The sequence below is a fragment of the Epinephelus fuscoguttatus genome, linkage group LG16, assembly GCF_011397635.1.
Source record: "Epinephelus fuscoguttatus linkage group LG16, E.fuscoguttatus.final_Chr_v1".
Lineage (NCBI taxonomy): Eukaryota > Metazoa > Chordata > Actinopteri > Perciformes > Serranidae > Epinephelus > Epinephelus fuscoguttatus.
In genome coordinates this window covers 42,014,656-42,034,131 of record NC_064767.1, presented here as the reverse complement: position 1 = coordinate 42,034,131, position 19,476 = coordinate 42,014,656, and the positions used below count along the sequence as shown (strand labels likewise).

Below are 19,476 nucleotides of genomic sequence, written 5' to 3'. Positions count from 1 at the left end.
AAATAAGAAGATAAAAATAAGGCTGAGCACGGAAGAACCAGAGAGGAAACACCATCACATGGAGCCATCTGCCCCTGGCAACCCGGCCACCCTCCACTCCACCAGGGGAGAGCGAACCCCAAGCCAGCGCCACAGAACCAGCGGCTGCCCCACTGGTTATACCTCCGACCGTGGCAGCTGTCACACAAACCGCTGCTGAAAATTATAGCCTACATTTTGATACAGGTAGGCTATATACATATTGCAAAACTCTGTAAAAGTACACCAAAGCATATTTTCGTTTCCAAATATTTATTTGAAAACGAAACCATTCATACGGTCAATATAAAACATTTTGTTAGTAATAAAAAACAAATGGAATCTCAATGTGACCACGCCAGCCGGCGAGACTGTGGCTGAACCACTTCCAATGTTCATTCATTCATTCATTCATTCAATCGCGTGTTCAATGTGTGTGTGTGTGTGTGTGTGTGTGTGTGTGTGTGTGTGTCATCAATAAAAAAAAGTAATTATTTTGGTGTTTATTTCTTTTATTCTTCCGTTTTTTTTAATTAAAATGCGTAATATAGCCAACAATAATATAGACCAAATGTTAATCTAATTATTATTGTAGAATGTATTTAGCAAATCATCACTCTCAACTGGAGACAGCAGCAAAAAAAAAAAAAAAAAAAGGTATTATAAAAAGCCGACAAATAGTGTTAATTAATTGACGTGAGACATTGAAGAGGTTGTCTCCTATAGTCTGTAATTTTTTATTTTTTTTATCATAACTTCTCAGAAATTACTCAAAAGTAGAACATGCTAAAAGTAAATACAATAATAGGCTAAATAGTATCTAAGCAATAATAAAGTGTCTAAACAATAATAAATATTATCTAAGTTATCTATTAGGCTACCATTCCACTCTGTAAATACATTTTAAAATTTCAATATAATTTTAATATTATTTTGCTTATTTCATTATTGTTATTATTGGTTTTACTTTTTAGTAGTATTGTATTGTCTGAGGATGACTCATGTTAGTAACTATCTACAGTAAAAAGAAAAAACAAGCAAAGAAACAAACAAAACTCATTTTATACACTGGGCCTTCGAAGTGCTCTCTGAAACTACACCTGGCATGGCTTGTGTCCAAAAAATGAAAAAATCTAAACTTTGTCGTAGAGCAAACCAAATACATCATTGGAAAGGTCTCAACCTGGAGAGTAACGTATGTCAGTATGAAGATTCTACATGGCTCCTGCTTTCAGCCATTGACCTTTGAACCTTGACCTCAGTGCATGTTTGAGGGCTTATAACTCAGCAACTAAAGGGGGTACAGACATGGGACCAACTGTTATAGAGAGCTCTTGACTTCAGCTATCATGTGAGTGTAGTCAACAACTGAGGTGCTGTCAGATATGGATAAAATATGGATAAAATTAATTTTCACCCATTTAGAAATTAGATATTTAAAATCTGATTACACAAGTGTGTTTACCATCCCCTTAAAGTCCACACTGTACTCTCAATTCAGTATTTACAACTTCCAAATCTGGGAAAAACACTTAGATTTTTAAAAAACTACAATTCCCTGGGACCGCGCCATGCAGTTTGATACATATCAGCAACATAGTTGTAGTTCTTCTGATTTGCAAAGTAGGGCTCTAAATAGGGTTGTAAAAAGATATATCTACTGAATATATCTAATATCAAGTAAAGCCGAACTAGTTATTACACTCCACCTAGATGAAATATGGTAAGAAAAAGTAAAGATGTCGGCTAATTTTCGATATTTTAGCTAATACGCTAGAAACTGTGTTTTTGTGACAGTAGGTTCGTTTGTGGCTTGTAAAATAGGGTTGTAAAAAGATAGATCTACTGAATAAATCTAATATCTAGTAAAGCCGAAGTAGTTATTACACTGCATCTAGATGAACCATGTTAAGAAAAAAAGCAAGGATGTTGGCTAATCGTAGCTATTTTAAATAGTACTCTAAAAACGGCGTTTTTGGGACGGTAGGTTTTTTGCGGCTTGTTGTAAAACAGGGTCGTAAAAAGATACATCTACTGAATATATCAAATGTCTAGTAAAGCTGAACTAGTAATGACACTGCACCTAGATGAAATATGTTAAGAAAAAGTAAGCATGATGGTTCATTTCAGATATTTTAGCAAGTTCTCTAGAAACGGCGTTTTTGTGATTGAATATTTGAATACTCTATAACAAATATCTAGAACAGCTGAACTATCACGTGATTACCCTTATTATTATTATTGGTGGGAAATTATAACAGAGGAATGTATTTGCCCTTTTAATATCAAGGACACTTCCACGTTTTTGTATGTATACAGGAATGTTAAAGATATCATTGAGGAAAACGAGGTTGACGTGACGTGATTGAATCAGGGAATCCGTGTGTCCACCACGGGAGAGGACCCTAATTGACTTTACATTGGCATTGTTTTCGTGGTGGCAGCACGTAATTTCAACCCATTACGTGCTGCCACCACGGAATGCGGTGTTAAGAGGTCGTGGTCATTTCACGTATTTCTGTGAGATCAGGTTGGACCATCTCCACTCTTGGGCTTCCACTCCGTAATTTACCAACACCTACATGGTTTTGAAACTATAAAGATGTCTTCCTCTGTCACTTAAGTCCCAGAATTCCTACCATGTTTTTTTTGCATACAGTCCTTTATGATAGTTTTAACCTCTGCTTTACTTAATGTTACTTGCATGTCAGTTAGATAATTAAAATAAAATGTCCACCAGGGCCACCACAAGTCATTTTTGAAATGGCTCCATTTCTGAAAATGTTCAGGGCCCCAGATTGTACAGATGTATCAAGTGTCATGCTTTTATGAAAAAGTGAGCGTTATTTTTAGCATATCACCTGGACTAGTAACCAAATAATCGCAACTATGGCCATATAAGTGTTTGCAGTTTATAGCATAACCAGGCATGACATTTAGCTTATTAGCCTATAGCCAATACTATAGTATTGTTTCAGATGCGTATCTGTGATTGGTATGTCTAAAATCCCAGTTTATATTTGGAAACAAGGCTGTTATTAACATGATTTACAGATGCGTTATAAAATAAAGAAATAAACCCTTTTGCAATTATCTATATGACGATTCATTTTTGAACATGCTTTGCTGCTTAGATTAAAACCAGTCTTTTTCTTTCCTTTTTTTTTTTTTTTTTTTTTTACCAGTTTAAATATCTTTAAAGCAGCAATAGGCCTTGTTAGAAAGACCGTTTAGTGGCTGGATATAACAGAACACTGAGATGACAGGTGGAGGCAGGTTGTTTACTGGAACCAAAGCGGCAGACAGACATGGGATGTTTCTCAAAGTCAAGAATCCTCCTCCCAAGGAAGGATCCTGCATAGGCAAGGCAAGAGTCCTCCCTAGTATTTAGTGAACACACATTGGAACAGATGAAGTGCCCCCACGTGATCATCATTAACCCTCAGCAGAATGAGGAGGTTTCAGTTACTGTGATCATTGTAACATTCTCCAATGTTGTTGGACAGTTGGACATTCTTTTAGATTATGCAGGTACAGTTCCCCTTTGGTCAGGTGTTATGCTGAAACATCTTGGCAAAAACAAGAGACAGTAATGCCATGGTTGAAAATTGGTTCCGCACAACAAAAAATGTCGTTCTGGCATCAAAGCTACATAGAAGAGCAGGAGATTTTCTGAAGCTCCAGTGTAACCCAGGTTATTTTATTGGTGGATGCTGTAAATGTCCAGAGGTTCCCTGAACGCCTCACACACACACTACGGAGGAGTCTCTTGTCTTGTCTCTGCACGGCAACACGCAGCTAAGACAGGTGGTTTGTAGTTGGAAACAGCAAAATAAGACTTTAAGGTCAGAGTTATACGAACTCAAACTGTGTTAAACTGTTGAAGTTAGAGCTGGCGTGTCACCAGAGAGAGGAAAAGAAGAGCTGTGGAGAGAAATCTTCAGGAAGAACTCCGGCGGTATTTCCGCCATTGTCCGGATTATCCTGGTGAGTTAGCCACACGAAGCTAGCTATTAGCATCGAGGGTTGTCTGCAACAGTTGAACTGTGTGTTATTTCATCTTAAGAGTGATTGTGAAACTTAAAACCAGTCAGGATATAAGGTTGTGTGACACAATGTGAACATGGCCGATGGTAAAAAGCTATTTTAGCTGCTCATTGTTGTTTGTTTAATTGGGGCCTGGAAGAGCGCAGTGGGCGATTGTGCACATTTAGTGTGCTTAAAAGTTGATGTGTGTGTATTTTAAAAAAAATGTTAAAAGGGTCAGATATGTGTTTAAAAGCTTAAGTGTTATTTTAAAAAATGTTAAAAAGCCAAATATGTGCAGATATTTACATTCAATTTAGTTCATGATTACGGTTGTAAGGGTTTACCTGGTGAAGATGCAAAGTTTTTATTTCAAGTGATGGACAGTTAAAAGAGACAATTTATAGCATGTGATAAGCTAACTGCTCTGCACACTTGTGTGCAGGCTGGGTTTTTTTTTTGGAGGAACGATCCTGTTGTGACATCCGAGGAGCTGCTCATCTGTGGTCAAGGTCATCACCGCTGCTCGTAGACGTCTTCTTTGCGTCGGGACATTTGCTGTTCTAGGAGGGTGGTAGGAAACTGAGGAGAACTTTTTTTTGGTGCTTTTCCTCCTGAGATCTCAGGTTTTTGTTCTTGGGCCCAAGATAAACTACAAACTGAGAAAACTGACGTCATAACTGTGCGTTCACACCAAACGCGAATTCGCGCGTCAAGATTACATACAAAGTCAATGCAAAGACGCGATTAGACGAGAATTCGCGCCGGGCGCGCGATGGACGCGCCTAGCGCGACGCGATGGACGCGATAGAGGCGTTCAGCGTGGCGCGATAGACGCGAAATTCGCGTCCAACGCCTCATCGCTCGAGTTGAAAATATTGAACTTTTGGAGACGGGTATGGCTGCAGCCTGGAGCCTCTCGTCTCATGGCTCTCGTCTCATGACCTCTCGTGTCATGACATGGGCGTGTCCAACAGCAAGTCTACAGGGTCAAAAATGCAAACCGAGAGGAGAAGAAGAAGAAGAAGAAGAAGGAGGCAGCGGCAGCGGCGTTACAGGTAAATTCCCGAAGAGGCCAGTTTCTTTACTGTCCATTTTAAAAAAAATAAAACGGTTAAACTCTTAACTTTACAGTTTTAACCATCCCGATAGTTTGTAACGTTGCATTTGACACGTAAGATGATACTACGTGTCCCTTGGGTTAACACATACATCTTTATTTGAAGAAACTTAAGCGTTTACCGGGTTTGTTTTAGCTAATAGGCTACCTAACATTAGCCTACATAGAGCAGTGGTTTTCAAACTTTTTCAGTGATGGACCCCCTGAGAAATTGTTTTTCAGCCAAGTGACCCTTAATCAGCGTAAAGCAATTTTGGTTGAAAGTAAGACCACCAGTGTCGTATTTGTTAAACTTTGTAACTGAAAAACATTTGAAAACAGTGACAGACAGGCACAAAACCATTTAAAACCACAACAATAATATAAAATATAGAGAGAAATTACTAAAAATGCTTGCAAAAAAAGAAGAAATAATTAACTAAATTATAATAAAGATTGAAGACAAAATAGAATAAAGAAAGAATTTCCTTACTTAATGTAATTTAAATGAACATTTCTGCACATATAAATAATTATCAACTCAAAGTGCCCTCTTTTGGGATCATAATAAAGATTTGTTCTCAAGATGAAATCATGAACTTAATTGACAAGTGATGTCTTTATTTATTATTGTTCTTTAGGTCACGATTATAAAATGTAAATATCTAGTTGGTTTACAGACGTTATTATGTTCAGGGCAAAGTGCAGAGATAATATACAAAATGTCTTTGTTTTTAGTTCAGAGGACAAGAATCATAGAAAAAAAATATTTTTTTAACATAAGTATGCAATAACTTCTTTAAAGAAAATGTGTATCTCAGTATGTGGTGTTAAACTGGAATACATTGGATGATGATTTAAAGTGTTATATTAACATCTCTCGGTTCAAGAGAAAAAATAAAGAGAAAATAATTAGAAAATATGAAGGTACCAGGTAAATGTTATTGAATGATGTGGTGCTGTGTATGGCATTTGATTATTTTGTCTCTCTTAATTTTCTTGTAAATACAACAGTGCTGGAAAACCAGACAGACAGACCATCTATGTATATTTGTTAATTAATTTTTTCGATAAAGGGGCTGGTAAAATAAGATTCTTTTTCTCCAAACCCCTTTTTGGTCATGGAATGTAATGAAACATATGATTTGTGATTTGAATGTAGACTGTGTGTTTCCATGAGCGTAATAAATAAATAAATGAAAATATAAATGAATATAATAGGCAAATTTGTATTGTACCCCCATGTGAGAAACAGTGTCCTAGAGCAATTAACAATAGCAATTTTTGATTGCTGTTTCTTTTTCCTATATTGTTCCTTCAGGTCCACATCAGCATCTTTCCAAAAAATAACCCACCGCAGGTGACAAGATGCATGGTGTGCTGTGCACTTTTTCACTGCCCTCTTTGCCCCACTGGCATGTACAAGCCTCGGTCAAAGGCCATGGTTTTGCAGCACTTGGAGGTGCATAAAAAAAATGCGCTCCAACATGAAGGTTAGTTCCCTTCTATCAGCTTTGTGCTATGCCATTATCACTTGTTTGCTTGTAACCACTGCTGCTAAGTAAGCTTACCCTTAATAACATCACATACTAGTTAGTTTTATTTTACAGGGAAAACACACAATGTTGGACATGATGCCTTTGTCTCTTCATAGATTTTTACATAACCAAATGCAGTCAGGCCTGCAGGACTGGAAGCAGTGGCCACTTCCACTGCCCTTTCTGCAGTAGAACAACTGTCAGAAGGCAGGATGCAGAGAGGCATTTGCAAATCTGCCGGCCACTGTCTGTACTGGTGAGGACGTGTGTGTGTGTGTGTGTGTGTGTGTGTGTGTGTGTGAGTGATACTCTTCTCTAGCTGAAATATGTCTTGGACCCCAGAAGAAACCCAGATGAAGCCATTATACGGACCCAGATGACTGAAATACATCCAGTTACGTTGAAACGGGATGACTTTTTGACCCTGGGCTTTGCACAGCCTTTGGAGTCCACAGTAAGGACAACTTTGACAAAGTAGTTGTGTATAGCACACTTGTTATGCCTAGTGTTTTATATTAGTATATTTTTTTGCTCCATACAGATAGCAAATTGCTGTTTTCAGATCATCACCCAAATAGCCTGGTCACAGGTAAATAAATTACTTTAAGACATACAGTATAAAATGCTTGAATTTGGATGTGTTTCCAACCTCACTGCTTTTCAAATGATATTTGTGCCATAAGGGAAAGGATGTATATGCAGTGGATTGCTATGTGGTTCCAACATGGCTACCATCACTTTGCCCAGATACCTCATCTTTTCCGGTAAACATGACTTTATTTTTGTGTGTGGATGTGTTTACCTAATCACGTTTTTTAAATGGATTCAAATCTGTTTTACTGGGCTTTTCTATGTGTTCCTGATTTCTCTTTCAGAACGATTTGGCAAACAGGGATTTCATTCTCATACCTATTTGGAAACCTGGACACTACATGCTTTGTGTGCGTCTCCAGTTTTATTATATGACCATTAGTTTTGCACAGAAATTTAAAGTGACTCCTGTGCAAGAGTGGAAAAAATAATTCTTTGTAGAAACCCTTTTTATCTTAAATTTGTAAAGGGATTTTACTTTTGTTGACATTTATATACCTAAAATATATATTTTGACAGGTCTTTAAGCTGAGAGAGAGACGCATTCTTTTCCTAGACTCCCTCTTCCATAAACATCCAAAAGCCTCAATTGGCTTTGGTGATGAACGATACATTCCGATTTGCAGGTTTCAGTGGCATAAGTTTTTATAGTTATTCTTGGTGCTGTGGTCCGTTCTTGACCTCATAAAGTTGTTCAGTAAGCATGGTGCTGTGGTCCGTTCCTGACCACATAAAGTTGTTCAGTAAGCATGGTGCTGTGGTCTGTTCTTGACCTCATAAAGTTGTTCAGTAAGCACTGATGTTATCAGTTCTACTTACTAAGCCCTCGTCCTCAGGAATGCTTTATTGTCTGTTTTTGGAATGTTGATTAGTACTTAAAATGCTGATTAATACTTTAATTGCAGTAAACTTGCACAAACGATTGTCCCAGAAGAATGGACAGTGATCCACAGCAAGGACATCAAAGTAAATAGGTTTCTATCTATTTTATTGTTGATTAATTTTCCATTAATGAAGTGTGTTGAATGGTTTCTTAGTGTATTTCTTACTTTCAGGGTCTCCCAAGACAGCAAGATGACAGTGCCTGTGGGATCTTCATGCTAATGGTAATGTCTTTTGTCTCAAAAATGAAAAAGTAAAGAGGATTCCTATGCACACCTTTGCACTGATTTATTTGTTTGAAGTTTTGGTCAGCACCAAATAAATAATTGCAAAGGTGAAGTTGTGTCCAGGGGATTTCGTGCCCAGCACCATTGAAGAGACAGAGCAAGTGGTGTGTGTGTTGCATTCTTCTGATTGTCTTTTGTCTCAAAAAATGTTTGTATTAACAGAATCTGTAATGTGGTCACCCAATGCCTTGCAAGGTGTTTAATACTTGGCTGTAGATCTCATCTTTGATTTAAATACTGGTGGAACATAGGTTCGAATGTTTTTACAAGATTTGTATAGACTGATAAGTTTTCTGTTTTTATTACAGTATGCTCTTTACATTGTGCTGGGGGGAGATTTTGACTTCACAAATGTAAGTGTCCAAAAAATGCCCAGGCACATTATGGTGCATTGTTTTGTAGAACATGACTTCAGTGTTTGTATTATTGTATTTCCAGGATGACATGGCCACAATCAGGACATGGTGGTGCCTGTTGCTCCTGTCTGGTCATTCAGTTGTCTGGTATGATTTTTTTTTTATCACATTTACAACTGTAACATAAAAATGTGTAACATAATGCCAAAAGGCATGTAGATAAAAGTATTGTTCCTAATTTCTAGCATGTCATTAAAAAATCTTTTTCTTTTAAAGGTTAGCACAGAAAAGGACAGCTGAAGATCCCACCGTAAGAATCACATCTTGATAGTCTGGTTGTTGACAAATCTAATGATATGATCTGCATGTTAAAGGTTCTTTATTTTATGATTGATATCACTTTTTACTGACATATTAAAATAAGTTTGTGGGTAATTGGTCAGTTTTTTATGGCCTTGTGTTTTTAAACAGCTCTGTTTTATCTTTTTTACCCTGTGATAATTAAATTGTCATCTGTGTACAGATAACGGTAGATTTGCAGGAGGCAAAGAGGCCCAGGACAATCCCTCTGGAAGAGTCGGTGAGTGTGGTTGAAGTTAACCTGATAGTATGTTTGGGTCAAAATACTACCAACAGTCTACCTAATGAAATCTCGAAATGATAAATAATGTGCTCATTCAGGAAACTGTCAACCTGTTACATCAAAGGGGGATACTGGAGGTCAGTATGGAACTGAGCATGATGTATGAAATAAATTGTTCTGAAATACATGATTAAATGAAAAAGTACTATAAGTGATTTTGACATTCATTGATATCCTTTTCAGATGCCAAGAATTTGTCTGGAGGAAATACTTCTGGAGGTGGTCCTCCATGATTGTTATGCAGCACTGCTTACCTTGGCCCTAGTGTGCTCCTGTTTTAGAGACATTGTCTCTAATAAGTGGTTCAGGGAGAGAGCACACTTTCTGTGGCTTGACAGTGAGTAAAAATTATGCTTTTGATAGTTGCAGACTTTCAACGTCTCAGCACATTTCTCACATGAAATTTGATAATCCCATAATTTGTTACACAGGTGTTGCTACTTGGAGCAAGTTCTCCAGCATGTACAAGCAGGAGTTCTACACCATGTACTCTGTACAAAACTGCATTCAGTGCAACTGCACATTTAAGAGCTGCATGCCAGGTATTCACACTGTGCTTTTAACAGAATTCAAATGTTCAAAAGTAAAATGACTTTATGTTAAGAAATCTTAACACCATGCACATGAATATGCTATTGTTTTGTTATTGCTATACCCACAGGTTATGTTGGACGTGGAAAGTTGGGAGAGCTCCGGGGGATTTATTCAGACGATCCCCACCCTGGATTTTGCAGCCAGTTCTGCCAGCTGCAGTCTGGATGTTTTGAATGAAGAAATAAAAAAAGCTGCATTCTTTAAAAGACTTGTTTTATTTATATATTTTATATATGTATTATATATTCCTTTCACACATCATAGGGAAATTATTATGACAAGTGCTTATCCTGTAGTGTGAATGTGCGTGCATGTATGTGTGCATACGTGTGTCAACTAACACGTGAACAGGACAAGCAGCAGTGCCAGGCAGATATCTACAGAGCCTGCAAGCTGAGACACACAATAACACTGAGGCAAGGCGAGGCAAGTTTATTTGTATAGCATATTTCAGACAAAATGCAACTCAAAGTGCTTTACATAAAAATAAAATGATTTTATGAAAGGACAACATGTAAAAGCAACACAAAGCAACAGTACATCGAAGAGGATTCAATACTATGTATAAAACAACTTTTCAACCAGGATTCCTAAAATACAATAGGAGAGGTCATGAGACGAGAGGTTCCAGGCTGCAGTCATGTTTAACACAGGAGAGGTCGTGAGACGAGAGGTTCCAGGCTGCAGTCATATGTTTAACACAGGAGAGGTCGTGAGACGAGAGGCTCCAGGCTGCAGTCAGTCATGTTTAACACAGGAGAAGTCATGAGAGGAGAGGCTCCAGGCTGCAGTCATATGTATAACACAGGAGAGGTCATGAGACGAGAGGTTCCAGGCTGCAGTCATATGTTTAACACAGGAGAAGTCATGAGAAGAGAGGCTCCAGGCTGCAGTCAGTCATGTTTAACACAGGAGAGGTCATGAGAGGAGAGGCTCCAGGCTGCAGTCATATGTATAACACAGGAGAAGTCATGAGAGGAGAGGCTCCAGGCTGCAGTCATATGTATAACACAACTTTTCTACCAGGAAAATCTACCAGGATTCCTAAAATACATTACAAAATACAATATTACGTTTAAAACAACTATATTGTCAGTAGCGAGCTTTACAAAATACAATAACTATAGTGTCAGGCGCGAGCTTTTATTCTGAAATTTAGAAGCAGGAAAATCTACCAGGACTCCTAAAATACATTACAAAATACAATATTATGTTTAAAACAACTATATTGTCAGTCGCGAGCTTTACAAAATACAATAACTATAGTGTCAGGCGCGAACTTTTATTCTGAAATTTAGAAGCTCGGGGTGCGTGGCTACTTTATCACCAGAGGAGAGATCATGAGACGAGAGCCATGAGACGAGAGGCTCCAGGCTGCAGCCATATAGTCTTGAACTTTTGAGGCGAATTCGCGTGACGCTGTGCCGCGAAAGCCAATCAGCGTTGAGATTCTCCCGATGTCACTGGCGTGTGTCAACAACAATAAACTGCTACTCACAGGAGACAGATGGACAGACGCTCCGCAGCTGAAATGGAGCAGCTGTGGTTGGTGTCCTGCTGGGAGATCCTGGCGCCAACCCTCGCCAACAGGTCCTCAAACTGGGCCCCAGTCAGCCTGAAGTACTGCTGAAAGCGGCTATCATCCAGACAGAGTTCCTGGAGGAGGTGGTGAAACTCGCCGAGCTGGATGCGCTTCTGCAGGATAGGGTGAACCCAAAAACGACGGCGTTTGGCCCTCCGACGCATCTGGGACTTCCAGAGCAGGTACAAAGCAGCGATGGTGGTTATCTTGCCATAGTCGTCAGTGACGTCTTGACGCCCCGACGTCCAGTTGTTGATGCCGAGATGAAGGAGAAACTTATCATTGCGGTGTGCGGCTACCCGGAGCTATATGATACTACGTGTCTACTCTGCAGAGACCACAACAAAAAGGAGCAGGCTTGGGTGAAAGTTGCCCAGGAGACTGGTCTACTTGGTAAGTTCTGTAAATATGTGTCTTTAATTAGTTTGCAGAATGGTTGTACTATGAACGTTAGTACTAGCTTAGCTCCGGTTAGCACAGCCGAGACAAAAAAACAAAAAAGCGTCTTGTGGCAAAATCTGCAACATCTGCCAGCCAAAAACATCCAAAGACAAAGAGTCACATCAAAGGTGCAGTAGTACACCTGCCATTACAAAAAAGACAGGGATGCTGTCCATATTGGGGAGAAGGGTTGATAGAGCAGCAAACAGTGTTGATGACAAATACATGTACAGTGGACAACCTCCTGTATATGCTTCATATGGCTATTAAGAGGAGACCTGGGATTAAAACTGACCTTAATGCAAGTTCCAATAATTGGATTTCCACCCTACTACAAGTCCACGAACTTTTTGAAAAGAAGGAGTGGTCCCGGGGGAAATTATTGTGGCTAAACACCATTGGGCGATTTAAAGGGACTTCATGAGATGCTTATGGGACAGAGGAAGACATGTTTGCATGTCGTCTTGAGTATCTCATGACAACAGAAATCATGCAAAAGTGCAAGAATGCAGCTTGTTCTGTTGTGAGAAGGCGAGTCAACAGTATTGATATCTTGTAAGGATTATTTAATTCTGTCAAATGAAAATCAGTGCATGTTTTTTTGTTAATCAAATGACTTTACTTGCGAGAAATAGTATAATTTATTCTAAAACTACAAATATTGGTTCATTTAAGTTAACAAAGATAGAGACTGGTCATATTTATGTTAATCTACATATCTTACATGTGATTTATTTATTTATTTTAAGGTGTGAAGACTTCAGTACTTTACAGGAAGATGTTGACAGGTGGATGAATGCGTCCCTTACAGCTCCATGCAAAAGGTAAGTATACAGTATGCAAACAGTTGTTTGAATCATACAGACCATTCTCTTGAATGCAGTTACACAGCTCTCCTGCCTAGTTGTCGGTTTAGTCTGACATTTTCATAGTTCTATAATATTTGTTTTCTAACTTTTATCTCAACAGAGGTCCTGCCCCATGCACTGACAGTGAGCAGACACTGCAGTGTGTCTTTGTGAATGGACAGCCATGTGTGTTACTGGTCTCAGTGATACACAAAGCCAATCTCAGTCACAAGCTACATCCTACAGCCTTGCCACACCTGGTGACAGTTCTTGGTGGGAAGTAAGTAAATACTTAACACTTTACTGTGTCACACTTGTACATGTTATTGTCACTGATTTTATTTGTTTACATTGCTATTCTAATGTAGTTTGAATTCATTTGTGAGTGGTCATCACATTTTTCTGCTATACTGTCAGCACCCACAAAGGTACGAGCCAGCTGCAGTGACGTACCACTTGGGCACAAATAATCACTTGGCATTCCACAAACTGGGCGCTGACAAAGGCTGGCATTTTTATGATGGCCTTGAGGAACTGCTCAACCCTGGCAAGGGGGATGTTTTTATCACTGACACATTAATGAAAAAGAAACTTAAGGCTAAGTGTAAAGTTAGCCATTGTGGACCACAATGGAGCTGATGGAAAGCTGAGGGTAAGTCTAACATGTCATTACTTTCCCATATATTGTTCCCATGGAACAATTTTACTAAAAACAACTATGAAATTACCGAGCAACATCTAACCTGATCCATTTATAATGTATCACCCTGTTATAAAATGTGATAATGAAAACACCCATTAACCAATTACTAATTTTATGGAGAAAGTGCAAGTTCAGTGAGGAAACAGCTGTACACCATCCTCCTTACATGGACTGCACTAGACCTCAACAAAATTGTGGAATTGTGGGGCTTTGCAAATATGTTTGGCATAGCGCTGTATCAGATAACGCGTATTGTCATTATTACCGTAAACACTTTGTATCAGCACATTTTGATACCATAGTAGTTAAGTCAATTAGTTTTACAGTAAAGCAAGTTTCATTGCAGAGATTTAAAGGCACATATGTCCACTGTGGAAAGAAAGCCACTCTTTGGGGTATTCTTCCCTCTTGCTGTCAATGGAACTGATGAAATAGGCTGAGACATGGCTATGGCTAACACCACCACTGTGTGTGAGCAGATAAGAATGGACATTTTTAAATATTCATGTTTAATTACTTTCATAATGAATTCAAAATTAATAGTTTTCAGGCCATTCTGTCCAGTGAGGAGGAGTCCCACTTTTCTTTTAAAGATAGGTGGGTCCCAATCATCTTCGATGATGATGTGCAGCTGGACAAGATTGTGAAGTACCTGTCAGACTTCCTTGACAGCTGTGACACATTCTCTATAGAAGTCTGCACCATGGTGTCTTTTGACAGGATCAAATACATACTTAATGTGATGCTGTCAGAGGTAGGTCAACAGCTGTTTGACTTAAATTTATGAAGTTATATACATGAATGACAGTATTCCTATTACTTGTGCATAGTACAATTAAGAGAAGCGTTGGTAATAAAGATTTGACCTCAGAAGATGTGTACTTTTCTGTTCTATGAAGATCAAATATTTCTAATGTCAATCTTTAACCTTCTGCTTAACCGTATAGTGCAGTACATTTTCAGATAAGTTACGCGAAGAGAGTTATTAAAAGATGAATGAGAAACTCAGGAAAATGGAGCATTTAGGGACATAGGTTTAATTGTTAGCAGTTATTGTACAAGACACCAACAAACTGAAAAACTAAAGGGTCGAGCAAAAGAGCTTTAAAAAAAAAAAAAAGTAGCTAAGACTCATTGCAGGAAGGCAGTTCATGCAAAATAGAGTGGCTACAGCCTTATGCCTTACAAAAATAAATGTATTGTGGTATGCAATGGATGTACTTATAGCACACCTGAATAATTAATAGTAAACCAATGTAACACCCGAATTAGCTTCGTTTTTGTAATGTCTGTAGGAGATACAATATACAGTACTATGTGACAAGTGATAAGCAGGTCTAATATGTAAACTCTGGATAATTGGGTAGGGTCAGAATCATGTCTGCAGGTAGATGGGAGGTCAGGTGATGAGGAAAGGGAGGAACACAAAGAGGACAACTGGTGGCCGGGAGAACAAGAACAGGGTCTGAAATGATGGCAGATGTTAGTAAAGCCAACAAACTATTTTAATCAATCAGGTATTCATAATTGTGATAATTACTGTAATTGTATTGTTCAAATGAGAAATAATAACACTAATAGCTAAAGGCAACAATAAAGGCTTTGGAAGAGGTTTGCAAACTGACGGTGACGGAAGCTGTGACAAAAGTGGACCATGGCCAGATGAAGGAAAGGTAAGTGCAAATCATGACTTTTATAGGATATTTCCCAATTGACCAGTCGATGAAGATGTGTTTAATGTTTCTCAAGAGATAACTTTTTTACTGTTTTGCAGTGAGAAAGAGATCTTCATGTCCATCAGAAATGAGATGGAGAGACATGGTTTAATCTGAAAAAAAAAGATATTTAAAAAATGGAAATGTCCCGTTTTTGTCATTCTCACAAATACAATAAAGGTTTCACAGATCAGAAACTGTGTCTGAATGAATGTTTAGCCTCTGTAGGATAATCCAGTCCAGATTTGAGAGGTCTACACATAGTGGTTTTTGATCTGGACCCAGTCTAATGTGGTCTATATGCTGAAAAAAAAACCAGTCAAATGTGCCTTTATTGAGATTTGAGATTTATTTTGAGATTTATTTATTCAGGATAGCCCCTTGAGATGAATCATCTCATTTTTGAGAGGGTCCTTCTGCAAAATGATAAAAATAATACAAAGTCAAAAAATGAAAAGACATACAGTGTAGCACTTTACAGGACTTGTAACATACACACGCACGCTTCCACAGACACAAACACAGACAAGGCTCTCCTAACCCCAGCTACTCCATAAACAGCCAAATCTCAACTTAGTGATCACCTTAGTAATATCCATGCTTACAACTAGGAAAAAGAAAGTCAAAAATATCGATTAATACAATTAATATAGAAAATAGAACAATTATATGAACAAAAAAGTAAATAAGAAATAAAATAAAGGAATAAAAAATCAGAAACAGGAACAGGGAGTTTGCAAATGAATTACAAGTGATGCTTTGAAACTATGAAAAGAAGTAGTAGACCTAAGCTGGCATGGGAGATTGTTCCAATCAGACGGAGCTTTGAATTGAAATGAGCGACAACCAGATTCTTTAGATATTCTAGGAGTGCGGACAACACAAGTATACAAGTTCACACACACACGTACACACACAAAAGCAGAACAAAGTCATGACAACAAGACAGAGCTCAGTCTGCAGATTTTGTGATGGGACAGAATGAATGCATAAGAAAAAGAGCTGCCACAAAATCATTTAATTTCCATTATAATAAACTGACCTTACAGATAATAGGAGAAGTAGGAAAGAGAAAAGAAACAAAGAAAGAAAAAGTAGAAGAAATTGGAATTTAAGTCCCAGCTAATAGGGATCCAGCTAAGCAGACAATTAAACAGAGGAATAGGGAAAAAGAAAGTGGGGATAGAGAGCGAGAGAAAAGGAGTTTGAACTAGTGTAGGGAAAGCAAAAGTAGAGATTAATAAAACATCTCCCTGGTGAGGCATCATCTTAAATAAGCCTTAGTCCCGCTCTCAATTCAATTTCAATCAATCAATTTTATTTATACAGCCCAATATCACAAATCACAATTTGCCTCACAGGGCTTTACAGCATACGGCATCCCTCTGTCCTTATGACCCTCGCAGCGGATAAGGAAAAACTCCCCAAAAAAAACCCTTTAACGGGGAAAAAACCCCTTTAACTCTGCACAAAAAAGATTGTAAAAATTAAATGAAATAAAAATAAATAAATGAATAAATAAAAAAATGAGACAATAAGTCCCAATTAATTTGAGACTTTAGGAAAAGGCAACCAAAAAGACAGTACTTGAACAGAAAGTGCCCCTCAATGAGAGTAGAGTCTTTACGACAGATTGCAGCTAGTCACGGATTCCGCTTTACGACAGTTCCACAGTGGTTAAAGGGCCAGTGTGTAAAATGGGTTGAAAACAGTGACATCAGTGGTCAAATTCTAGATTGCAGGGCTCACTCGCTCACCCCTCCTGTCGGGTAAATGATGGCGGCCTCGTAGGGACAAAAAGCCTTGCGCACGACTTTTTCAGGAGTAGGTCTATCTAGCACCGAGGTGAATGTTTATTTAGATATCTAAACCATGTTACGATATTGTAATGAATCCCTCACGAGCAGGAGACCAGAGGAGCGTTCGGGAAAAAGGCCCGTTTAATTGAGCACTCCAGAAACTCTGGTAACACTCCACTCTGTTCCAAACTCTGACTCTTTCTCATAACTTTACACATATACTCGTTTACCATACTTGGTGGGGACCCCACCGCCCCTCTCAGCTCCGCCAATCTCCAGCCCGCACACTGACTGACAGCGTAGCCGGTAAACAGTGCTCAGCTGTTTATTTAACCTAGCAATATCTCCGGACTATAGTAGCTGCAATGGACGACTTTGAACGTGATTTTGAAGAGTTTCTTGTAGTGGACACAGACCCAGAGCCATACCTGTTTGAGCCGGAGCATACAGATGAGGAACTCCATGTGTTTGATGCTGAGCGGGTGAGAAGAGAGGCTGAATGCACATAATGGAATTTGGTGCTACTGCTGCCATTGTTGGGGAGATATATCATCAGGAGGAAAAGCGCCACAGAGAGTGCATCACAAGGAGTGAAGTTGCGTCTTCTTTTCCTCGCAGAAGACGGTTGGGGTTCATTCTCTCCTATTGCGTGGTAAGTGTGGTCCATTCGCAAACTTTATAACTAAAAAAACCTTTTCACTACTCTCTATCGACGAACTACTAACACTCTGCTGTTTCTTCATCCTTCTTCCTTCCTTCCGCTGTCTTCGTTGGTTCATTTATACACACAAAACGCGTTCTCTGGCTGGCTGGATTGTCCACTCGGTCTGCCGTACATACATGGCGGCGCAAGATGGCGACCTCTCTAAAGCAAGGCCCTTGCTATATATATATATATATATATATATATAAACATAATTATAAGGCTACGAAAACCAAATGAATTTTATTTTATAGCGATCATACACTTGTATAAACATATTAATGGGTAGAATATTCAGATTCAGATTCAGACTGACAATAAACCATGCCAAATATTACACACTGGCCCTTTAAAACACTTTAAAACTTACACCTCAGGAGTTCTTACCTGTCGGGATCCTTCGGGAAACGGTGGAAGGCCAGGTGCGGGGTGCTCCACTGATAGTTGTTGCAGTTAATTGCACTATAATGTTTTCTTTTACTTTTTTTCTCCTCTCCCCTGACATCTTGCATGTTGTCTGGGCACAACAGTCCAAGCTCAACAGTCCAAAATGGCGGTAGCGCCCCTAGTGGCTGTTGGCAAAAATTCAACGGAGCTTCGCCTCTTGGTATCCATGCTCTCTGATACGGCTACGTCGGTAGCAGCCTCCTCAATCGATACGAATCCGCCATGAATCCTTAGATGAATCAATTGTAGAGTCATGGATTCGGGTATCGCGAGACTAGCAATCAGTTGACTGGCTTTAACAGTTTGCATCTCGAAAACAATGCGAGAGCCGGCCCGGCGGCATGCTCTGTACCAGGCATTACTGACAACGATAATGGATGTAAACATCAGCGCCAGCTTGACCAGTGGAGATGAGGAACAGAAGCTAATGCTGGTTGGATAAACCAGGGAGCAGCCAAGCCGCAGCAGAAACTAAAGGTGAATCCTGCCGGTTGTGAGTTGAACGCGGGGTCACAGACACAGACAGAAATACGTATTCCTGTCAAATACGGCGGCGCATGATAACAGCTTACCGGCCGGCGATCGAGAAGCCCGGCTCCAGGTCCAAGAAGTCTTCATCGGTGTCATGACTGCCCAAAAATACCAGCCAAGCCCTAGCAGCAAACAGGTATGTGACGTGTCAGAGGAGAAACGAGCAGTTCACATTTCCACAAACCTCAGCGCACTTTAGGGACTGTTCTTTACTTGTCAGAGGAGGAGGGTGGCTGGTTGATTTTTATTTTATTTATGTATTTTATTTTGATCCCCCCTTATGTTAATCACTTATTGATGCTGTTTTTGAAGTATGAATAAGTCAATAAGTAATTTATTCCATTGAAATATCATTGAAATATCATTGATGTATTATAGAAAAGTGATTTATCTTTTTATAAATGACAGAGTGTAGCAAACACAGAGAAATAGCCTGACATGCATCAGTGATAAGCTGCTAGTCATCACAGTCCATGATATCAACTATTAACAGATGTCAGATTCTGCTCCTACATTGCATGTTATTATTTTATTCTGCTTTATGTTTATATTGTACAGCGTTATAATAAACTTTATTCCAGACTCAAGTCCATATAAGATACATACAAAAACACAGACAATACCATAAAAACAACACAAGTAGGTTTAAAACACTTAAATTTTACTTAAAGTT

The 19,476-nt window shown here is 38.9% G+C and overlaps 1 protein-coding gene across 3 annotated transcripts; it reads left to right on the top strand.

The window, feature by feature from the left end:
* Positions 1-3,738: 3,738 nt before the first annotated feature.
* LOC125904005 (uncharacterized) lies at positions 3,739-17,834 on the top strand. Of its 3 annotated transcripts, none has more exons than XM_049601264.1 (18): positions 3,739-4,005; positions 6,465-6,636; positions 6,798-7,135; positions 7,223-7,270; positions 7,365-7,445; positions 7,557-7,622; positions 8,178-8,238; positions 8,328-8,378; positions 8,750-8,794; positions 8,880-8,944; positions 9,074-9,107; positions 9,321-9,377; positions 9,479-9,517; positions 9,624-9,777; positions 9,872-9,982; positions 10,102-12,881; positions 13,027-13,185; positions 13,323-17,834. In XM_049601264.1, exons 5-16 carry the CDS (start codon positions 7,372-7,374, stop codon positions 10,209-10,211), a joined length of 867 nt encoding a protein of 288 aa, XP_049457221.1. In that variant the 5' UTR covers positions 3,739-4,005; positions 6,465-6,636; positions 6,798-7,135; positions 7,223-7,270; positions 7,365-7,371; the 3' UTR covers positions 10,212-12,881; positions 13,027-13,185; positions 13,323-17,834. The 3 variants fall into 3 exon arrangements, with proteins under 3 accessions (XP_049457221.1, XP_049457223.1, XP_049457220.1); XM_049601266.1 differs by having other exon boundaries at positions 3,739-5,102; positions 7,001-7,135; XM_049601263.1 differs by having other exon boundaries at positions 3,739-5,102.
* The last annotated feature ends 1,642 nt before the right edge of the window (positions 17,835-19,476 follow it).